Here is a 9,801-nt window from a genome sequence, read left to right as displayed (position 1 = left end):
TAGTTTAACAGGCTACATATGGACCTCGGGCCGTAGTTTGCGAGGCTCAGAATGTGTTAACTGTCATTTATAGAAACTGTGGCTTAAGTCTGGGTCTAAACTCTAAAATGCTGCATGTTCCAGCAAATAATGAAACTGCAAAAGAAGACTGTTCATCGCAAACAAGGAAACCTGATATTCTGCCAGTCTCTTCCAGCTGGGATGAATTTCAGGGATGAAGTCGGCTGTAACTCATGCGGAAAGTGAGGCCAACGTTTGTGGTGAACAGAGACAGCCCAGCATTACAGAGGATGAAGCAGAGAAAACCACAAACCATTCCTGCTTGGAAGACAACCAAACAGAAAACTGTCCTTGATGATTTGATTAAAAATGCTTCAACTCGTCAGATTTTGAGTGGTCAAGCTGCGTTACCTTCACAACAGTAAAATGATGTAAAAACACAGGAACAACAGTTTTACATCACATAACCTTTTTACTCTACACTGACTCCCCCACTCTCTCCACAGCTGGATTCCTAGGTGAAAGAAATGTTCTCATCCTCTAAATGATTGACGGATCTCGTACTGAGGGCTTCTAGAAGCTTCTTTGAAATCCTGGACAAAATCAAAACTTGTGGATTAAAAAAAAACATAAAATGTTTTGTTTTACTTATTTAAACTAAGTTAAAGTGAAAGTTGAGAGCAATGCTGTATGGCTCACAGACGCTATCCGCCCTTTTTGGGGGGGGGGGCCAATAGGTCAATGTCACTTTTAGAAGAATTGGCACTTTTGAATTTTCTTGGAAACTGAGTCCAGTTATAGTCATACTGTATGTTTTATCATTTCATTCAGCTTGAGTCAAGGATAAATGTGTTGCATTTTCACAATTTTCCAGTGAAAAGTGTGCCGGCAGCAAGGAAACGGCACTTTTTGTCCAACATTTTTTCTCAAGCAGTTTCCTAAAGATGTTCAAGGAGACGATAGACCAAAATCCCTAGGAGGAGTTCAAATTTGTAGAAAATACCAAAGGTGATTTTTTTTGGGAGGGGGGTCAAAATCGCAGGCTCTTCCCAAGGTCAAAGGTCACCAAGACTTTGTATGTGTTTGACGACTTAACGTGGTGGCGTGTGCGTGAAATTTCTAAAGTTTTCTTTTGTCAAACTGTGCGAAAATTGACAAATTTCACACTTTGGCACCAAGACGTAGGTCCTGAGGCCATCCCATAATAAAAAATGTCAAAACTTCCTCTGGACATTCCCCACATGAGAGTTTTGGCTTCAACAGGGGATTTTTAAAATATTGTTTTGAGCCTCAAACGAGATTTTTGGCCCCATTTATTTGTTTGATGGTTTCACCTGCTGTGATGTCATCATTTTTTGGGATGAGGGGGGGGCTTTAACCATGCCCACAATTCATTTTTGGAGAGTTGTTGAGCGAATTTTCTGTAAGAGAGAAGAATTGCGTAAACAACGCGGTCCTTGGATTTCACAGCTGAACGAGAACACTCCAGGTGTGTCAGAGGTTTTGAATCCTTTTCTGGAGAAACTCTCCTTGTACTTTAAAGTTTGGTGTTGGTCTTTGTTGTTTCCATCTAAGGACGTGCAGGAACCCTGGTATTGTCCTCTTCATCACGCCTGCCATCAGCCCATCAGCCTCAGCTCCAACCAGCAGCAGAAGTCTCCTCCCTCCGTCTCAAACAGGAGATGAGCCAATAGAGCCTGATGGTTCTTCTGAAAGAGGACAAATTTGACATTTACACATCACAGCTTTGGAACCACCCCCCCCCCCCCAACTTTTTTTTTTTTTTTATAAGGGAATCCCCAGTTTGTAAACATCATGACGCAGAGGAGATGCCTCATTCGTGCCCCCCTCTCTAGCCCCTTTGCCCCATGTGTGCCCCACACACAGCCGGAGCTACAGCCCTCTGTGAGTCCTCGGCCCTGGTTCTAGCAGAGAGGGTGGAGGGGGCATTTTAGGGCTGGGATATCCCTGTGTCAAGGTGTGCCGGGCTGATAGAAATGTTTCTAAGTCACCCCCCCCCCCCTCACTGACCAATGGGGCTGCAGGGCGCCGCACCTTTGGCTGTTGACGTACTTTCATGTGGGTGTTCCCGCTTCCACGCATCTCTCACTGTTCTCATCTTTTCGTGCGTCCGGGGTCACTTTGCCGCCGAGCTCGCCAAAGCTGACAGAGCGGAGATCGGCCTGCTTCCAGAGCTGGGGACCGGGTGGGAGTACCTGCATACAGGTAGGGGTGTGGCCTTCTCAGAGCTGAGGTCAGAGACACTCAGATGGGCTAGAAGGAAGGGGTAAAACGAGAGGGATGTCTGTGTAGCCGAACAGAAGAAAAAGCATCATTACAGTCATCTAGAAAGGAGGAAAAACCTGCAGATAATCAAAAATATTATTGTTTTAGTCAAACCAGTGGAAACATGAGGAAACTTGGTTTTAAAACCTATAGACAAAAAGCGATTTCATTTTATAGTTACCTCAATTTTTTAGAAAAAAATAAGCCTGGTGTGAGTTCTAACCTGCACCAAAACTAGTTCATTTTAACAACATCTTATGCAAGTGTAGTTTTAAATATATCTCATAAAAATGCAAAAATAGGTTTAAAAAAACTTGAAACAAAATTCCAGAAGTTTTTGTTTCGCGGTTACAGAGGGGAACACAAGTGTGACCGAAGGGCGTAACCCAAAGATAAGGCTGTGAAGTCTTCTATTTGAACTATATCGCACTTGAAATTGCCAACGGCTGATTATCTGTCTTGAGCGGGTTTCAGACGAGCTCAGAGCCTCAGAACAAGAGACCACAGTGGCTGAGAGACCCGTCCTCAACAGCAGAAACACCTGAATCATGTGACATGACCACGTAGCTTCCTTAAGAAAAGTAGCCAAAAAATATACATTTAGCTATTATTTAAAAAATTGTCTCTCTCTGTATCTGTCTGCATGAAAGGTTTGTTGGATCTCTGGACTAATGTGTTGATCTGAAAAAGATCTTTGAACCAGAAAGTTCTCGGTATCTTATACGTGACTTCTTTTGGCTCAGGGGATGAAGAAGAACTGAAGGACACATAACCAGCATCCATGGAAAACAATTTCAGTTTTGAGGAGGTTTGTTTTTTTTCAATGCCTTCGCTATGCTTCAAAATCTCCTATTTATTTTACTTAACATCAAAGCTGGTTATCATTTTTTTTTAAATCCTTCTCGTTTAGGACAGTGACATGTCTTACGAAGACAACAACCCGGCCTTTCCCCCTCCACTGAGACTGTAAGTTCCTGATCTCCTCTAAACTTCTCTGTTTTCACCAAATTCAACAGAATAAAACCCTGCACTGCTGTTTTTTTGGTTTTTTACCATCATATATAGAATCTAGTTATATTTGAGGGAGAACTTTAGCAGCTTAATGTCAATTTTATTGAAGTTTTTTTTTAATTTACTCTCCAAGCTTTAAAATTTAAATAAATATATTGGCTAATTATCAAAATATGACAAACAAGCTGGTAAAAACACGAATTTACTACTTCAGAGACATAAAAGAAACACACCAGAGTCAAATCATGACAGAACGTGACTTGCTTATTCCACAGACCAAAGTGTTTGTTTTTCTGTACACAGCACATTTTATACATGAAGTTTATTCAAACCAGCCAATCAACAAGCACTAGTCAACCAGCTCTATAAAGGTTTGGGCCTGAGGTTAAAGATGCTTGCACATCTCTCCCACCCTCCCTGAAAAGTTGTTCAAGTCGCACAATGAAAAGAAGGAAGTCAGACGCAGTGTGGACAAATGCTGCCATCTTGTGGCCATACAAGAAACTGCATGAGGTGTCCAGAACAGGGCTGGCCAACCCAGCTTCTCAAGACCTCCCAGCTTACCTGTTTTCCAGCTGACTCAGGTGTCTCCTCATTCTGATTGACTACCTACAATCTGAGCAGGTAATCAGCAACAAAAAGTGCAGGGACAGCTGGAAAATAGGAAGCTTGAGGACGAGGGGAACCGTGTTCCTGACTGTCAGTGCTTCACTCTCAGCCTGCAGGAACAACACCCAATGTGACATGAGATGCTGTGACTGAACAGAATGGGAAAAAAACATCTTTGTGAATCCATGTTTCTCTGCCCAGAACTTCTCCAGATCAGAGTGGAAACTTTGACTGTGAAAGGAATGGGGAGGAAGCCATCGACTCCCCTCCTGAGGCCATCATCATACCCAGTGATTCAGACGGTAAAGTGAGTTTGTTTAGACTGAGGTGATTTGTATCTATATTTCTCTAAAACTTGCTTTTTTTCTTTGTTTCAGCTTTTCTCAACGTGAACACCAATGCCACGACAAGAGGGGATGCTCAGGTTGGGTCTTCTTTCTGAACTAAATCTTCTTTTTGGCTCTTGTGTTATGGATTTTTGATGGTTTGATGCATCTTGTTGCTCTGCAGGCCTATGTGGAGTTGAATGAGCTCCAAGGCAACACCTGGCAGCAGACTGCTCGATGGGTGGGCTATGAGGAGAACTTTGACTCCGTCACAAGACAGTGGGGTCCATCCCACGTCTCCTATCTCACCTTTAAGAGCTTGATCCAACTCCGCAGGGCCATGAGCACAGGTGACGTCTGAAACAAAGCAGGATTCAGAATCTGTGTGGATGAAAGCCAAGTCTTCATCTTCAAGTCTCTCTCCTCAGGTGCCATCCTTTTGGACATGAACGCCAGCAATCTGTCCTTGATGGCTGAGAAAATTGTTGACGAGCTGCTTGCTAAGGATGAGATCCGCCCCAGCGATCGGGAAGGCCTGCTGAGAGCTCTCCTGATGAGACGCAGGTGAACCACCCAGGCCTCTGCTGTCCTCTCTGTTCTAAAATCTCAAACAGGTTGTTTATGACTCCTTCTTTTGTCTTTTCAGCCAGTCTGAGGGACCGGTGGTGACTCCCTCTGGAGACATTCAGATGCAAACATTTTCCGTGGCCAGAAAGGTACAAATATACTGGTTTTTTTTTGGTTTTTTACAGTTTCGGTTCTTGTCGTGCCTGTTTTAACACAGCTACTTTGCAACTGTTTTGCAGAGAGACAGCTCTGACAACATGGAGGCGTCGATTGTCCTCACAGGTGAACTATTGCTGAACACCTTGAAATGCAAATGATCAGCGAAGATCTCGTTAAGAGAGTGTTTCCTGCAGGCGTCCTTGACCTTCTGCAGAAACCGGTTGTGGCTTTCGTCAGGCTCAGTGACTCTGTGGTGATGGAGTCCGTTCTGGAGACCCACGTGCCGGTGCGCTTCGTCTTCGTCCTGGTGGGCCCCAGCCAGAGTGGGATGGACTACAGCGAGACTGGCCGTGCCATGGGGGCTCTGATGGCCGACTGGGTAAGACAGCAAAGTGGGAATGATGGCACAGCAGCTTCCTCAGTGGAACTAGTGATGAAGACTGTTTATCGTCGCCCTCCTCCGGCAGGTCTTCTGTCTGGAAGTGTTCCTGGCCCAGACCGACAAAGATGTGACCAACGCCATTGCAGACTTCATGGACTGCAGCATCATCATTCCTCCAACTGAGATCCAGGAAACATCCATGCTGGAGCCCATAATTGATTTCCAGAAGAAGATGTTGCGTGACCGACTCCGTCCCGCCGATGCCCGGCTCGCCTTTGGAGACAGGGTCAAAGGTCAGCCTGCAGCAGAATTTCAGTTTTGGTCCGTCTTAATTTTCTTTTGTACTGGAGTCGATTTTTTAAACTATGTATATGCCTTCAAGCTAATATCCCCTAATAAAAGAGCTCCTCTCCTCAAAAAGAGGTGCAGTAGGGCAACCATGGACTAATGTGGAGAAATGATAGCAGAAAGGAACCTTCCTGATGTCACAACGGCTTTGGGTTTTGTTTCAGCTGACGAGGGGCCAGAGGAAGTCAGGGAGGACCCACTGGCCCGTACAGGTTATCCTTTTGGAGGAATGGTGAAGGATGTAAAGCGGCGTTACCGCCACTACTTCAGTGACTTCACAGACGGGCTGAACCCTCAGGTCCTCTCTGCCATCATCTTCATTTACTTCGCCGCTCTGTCCCCTGCTATCACTTTTGGAGGACTCCTTGGTAATAAACTGCCCAGGACACGATTTGATTTTCCTGATGAAATATAGATAAGTCTAATATGTCTTTTTTTGTTGTTTACATTAGCTGACAAAACCAAAAAAATGATGGGTGTATCGGAGCTCATGATCGCTACCAGCCTCCAAGGTATCGTCTTCTGCCTCTTTGCTGCCCAGCCTGTCCTCATCATTGGCTTCTCCGGACCTCTGCTTCTGTTTGAGGAAGCCTTTCATGTTGTATGTACAAACTGTAAGAAGAAAAATCTGCTGAAAAAGCTTCATATGGCATCTTTGATCATTAATGTCCTTTTCTTTGCTTCAAGTTCTGCGATTCTCAGAACATTGAGTACATTGTTGGCCGGACCTGGGTGGGCATGTGGCTCATATTGATCGTGGTGGTCATCGTGGCGGTGGAAGGAAGCTTCCTCGTCCGATATATCTCCCGCTTCACTCAGGAAATCTTCTCCATCCTCATCTCACTCATCTTCATCTACGAGACTTTTGCCAAGCTCCTTAGGGTATTTTTTTTTATCCACATTTTTCCCATCAGGCTCCCTTTAGCCTTCCTTTTTTCTGGTTAATTTATTTTCGTGTCTCCTACCACCCACCACACAGATCTTCGCAACACACCCACTGGTCCTGAACTACGACCAAATCAATCACACTCTGGAAGATCCCTTCCACCCAATCATCAAGACATTCACAGTGACCCCACATCCAGGTGGTAACATCACCGTCATTCAAGAGGAGCACGAGAGAGCCTTCCCCAACACGGCCCTGCTGTCAATGTGCCTGATGTTCGGCTGCTTCTTCATCGCTTTCTTTCTGCGCGAGTTCAAGAACAGCCAGTATCTCCCCGGCTGGGTAACGTTCTGTTGCACCAGACTTTGAAATGAGTTCAAACTGTGGCTCTGCACATGTTCACTTTCTGCTTGTTCTTAGCTCCGCCGTTTGATTGGAAACTTTGGAGTGCCCATTGCTATTTTTATCATGATTGCCATCGACATCAGCATTGCAGATGCTTACACCCAGGTAAGCGCTGTGGACAAACTTGAAAAAGTTTAATTTTCTGTTACTGTCACCCTCTTTTGCGTTACACATCTGTCTTTTTCCCGCCGATACAGGAAAAGTAAATCTAATTTATCTTCATTTTCTACTTTTTAAAAGGAAGAATTTGCACTTTTCTCTTTTCTTTTTAGAAATTAGTTGTGCCAAAAGGTATTGAGGTCACCAATCCAAAAGAAAGAGGCTGGATTATCAACCCCATGGGGGAAAAGAAAGATTTCCCCGCATGGATGATGGGCGCCTGCTGTGTTCCGGCTTTACTCGTCTTTATCCTGATCTTCATGGAGTCTCAGATTACCACGTACGTTTCCCTGAAAGAAACTCACCATGAATATAAAAGAGTTTTGTGGAGCTAAATTTGAGTTTTCTTGGACTCCAAGGCTGATCGTGAGCAAACCCGAGAGGAAAATGATCAAAGGATCAGGTTTCCACTTTGACCTCCTGCTCCTGGTCACCATGGGGGGGATATTTTCCATCTTCGGCATGCCGTGGCTGAGTGCTGCCACAGTTCGGTCTGTTACCCACGTCAATGCTCTCACAGTCATGTCCAAGGGGCCCAAACCAGTGATAGAGAAAGTGGTTGAGCAGAGGATCAGCGGTTTGATCGTGGCCCTTCTGGTCGGTAGGTCCTTCAGCTCAGACGCAATTGTAAGTTCCAAAATCACGTGGACCCTTTTCTTCTTCTGAGCATTTGGGGTCTCTTTCGGATTTCAGGTGTTTCGATTTTCATGGAGCCAATCCTCAAGATGATTCCTATGACTGCTTTGTTTGGCGTTTTCCTCTACATGGGTATCACCTCACTGAGTGGAGTCCAGATGTGGGACAGGATGCTTCTGCTGATCACTCCCAAGAAGTACCACCCATCTGATCCCTATGCCACCAGGGTATTGGTTGTTCTTGCTTTTTTTTACGACAAATTTCTGATTAAGACAAGAACAAAATCTATGTGACATCTTTGAATTGGTCTCCTTAATTGACACTTTGTGCCCCATCACCTGTGCAGGTGAAGACGCTGCGGATGCATCTCTTCACTCTGGTCCAGGTTGTGTGCCTGGCTGTCCTGTGGGCAGTGAAGATGAGCCCCTTCTCTTTGGCGCTGCCTTTTGTCCTCATTCTTACCATCCCTCTGCGCATGTTGATGACCGGCCGCCTCTTCACTCCCTTGGAGATGAAATGTGTAAGAACTCGTTCATGTGTCTCAGATTCCCTTTGGAAGTTGCCGTCACATTTCTTCACCGTGTCTGGTGCAGTTCTTTCTGATCTGAGATGATGTGTTTGTGTTTGTGTTGCAGCTCGATGCAGATGATGCCAAAGTGAAATTTGACGACGAACCTGGAGATGATGGATTAGCATAAACACAACATTTAGAGTGACATTTTATTTATTTTTTTCAAATATTCTAATTTGTATTCACTTTTCCATCACTTTAGTATCCAAAGATAAATTAGAATTTTTCATAATTTTTGACCTAAAAGCAACAGGTAATGAATGACAATGTTCTGAAAGTATACTTGTTAGTCATAAACCTTATCTAAACATACAGGTTTATGCTTTTTATTTGTATTTTATGTTTAACTACATTATAGCTTTTCAATCACCCCAAAACATTCATCTTTTATTTTAATGTTTATTTCTTGACTCCAGCAAACTGAACTGCAACTTTTACATTTAAATAATTGTTTTTTGGAAAAAAAACATTGGTGCCTTTTTCCAGTATAGCCTTAAGGGTTTTATGTCGTAAAATGTGTTTTCAGTAGTGATGTTCATTAATTTCATCGTAAGCTGTTTTGTCTTCCTGGTATGTATAAAAAGAGAGAGATGTGAAATTTACTTGTGCCTTGTTTTAGAGTTCAACTGCTTTTGTGAGCATAAATTGCAGCCAGCACTATTGGAAATGAAATTATGGGATGAAACTGCACTAAAGCAAAAAGGGGATACTTTTTTTTTTTCTTTTTTAAAGCCTTACTCTGCATACGTGTTGCACTGTGTACTCTTTGTATGCTTTCGAGCAAACATGTCTTAATGCGTGCTTGAAACACTGTACATGCTTGGATTTCATTTTGTGTAAAAATAAAAAATAAAACATTTGACAAAAAAAATTACACAATAGACCACAACTATTCTCTATTTAAGCATTAAGTGTAAGAGGAGGCAGCAGTAATGATAATGAGGCCTTCAAGGTAAACACGTAAATGCCATTGCATGTTTGGAAACCTTTTTAGTTGGCAAAAATATTTCTAGAGGTTTATACGGTTAAAGAAATGTAAAAGAGCCTAATTTTTTTAAATAATACTTATCCAGCTCACTATAAGCTCCAGTAAATTTGAATTTTAGCGGTCTATTTTTCAAATTTGACTGTATTGATTCATAAAGGCTCAAGACAGTCTGTCAAAAAAATCTCTTTGTAAAACTATAGTTTCTATTTTCAAAATGGAACGTATTTATTAAAAAGTTAAGTTTAGTATCATTTTTTTACCACGTAGAATTGCCATTTGCCTTTTAGCATTTAACAAAAGCAAAATATTGCTCTTTAAGTTTACAGATTTCAAACCTGAAGAGCTTTGAATTTCAGGTGAACTTATGTGATATTTTGATTTTTATCCCATTTAAATCTAAAAGGGCTTCTTACAAAATTTTTAACTACCGTACTCTTTTTCTGGCTTCTTAAATGTATTACAAAACTC

The 9,801-nt window shown here is 42.9% G+C and overlaps 1 protein-coding gene across 1 annotated transcript; it reads left to right on the top strand.

Annotated features, from left to right (window-relative positions):
- Positions 1–2,088: 2,088 nt before the first annotated feature.
- On the top strand, positions 2,089–9,224 carry slc4a1a (solute carrier family 4 member 1a (Diego blood group)). Its single transcript, XM_004071196.5, has 21 exons — positions 2,089–2,226; positions 3,030–3,094; positions 3,197–3,252; positions 4,108–4,208; positions 4,284–4,330; positions 4,417–4,582; positions 4,661–4,796; positions 4,879–4,948; positions 5,039–5,081; positions 5,153–5,337; positions 5,426–5,633; positions 5,853–6,056; positions 6,141–6,289; positions 6,376–6,570; positions 6,668–6,916; positions 6,995–7,084; positions 7,252–7,418; positions 7,498–7,739; positions 7,832–8,001; positions 8,121–8,294; positions 8,410–9,224. The coding sequence occupies exons 2-21, from the start codon at positions 3,068–3,070 to the stop codon at positions 8,470–8,472; spliced, it is 2,742 nt and encodes a 913-aa protein (XP_004071244.1). The 5' UTR covers positions 2,089–2,226; positions 3,030–3,067; the 3' UTR covers positions 8,473–9,224.
- Positions 9,225–9,801: the final 577 nt, after the last annotated feature.

The sequence above is a fragment of the Oryzias latipes genome, chromosome 8 (genome assembly GCF_053564925.1).
Source record: "Oryzias latipes strain Hd-rR chromosome 8, Olatipes_Hd-rR_3.1".
NCBI lineage: Eukaryota > Metazoa > Chordata > Actinopteri > Beloniformes > Adrianichthyidae > Oryzias > Oryzias latipes.
The sequence above is the reverse complement of the archived record's forward strand: the minus strand, read 5'-3'. Positions and strand labels throughout refer to the sequence as shown.

Bases quoted from the DNA above. Each gene is read 5' to 3' on its own strand.
- slc4a1a (XM_004071196.5), top strand. From the start codon at position 3,068: ATGGAAAACAATTTCAGTTTTGAGGAG. The intron at 4,331-4,416 runs GTTGGGTCTTCT...GTTGCTCTGCAG, and splicing joins CGACAAGAGGGGATGCTCAG to GCCTATGTGGAGTTGAATGA. The intron at 6,571-6,667 runs GTATTTTTTTTT...CCCACCACACAG, and splicing joins CTTTTGCCAAGCTCCTTAGG to ATCTTCGCAACACACCCACT.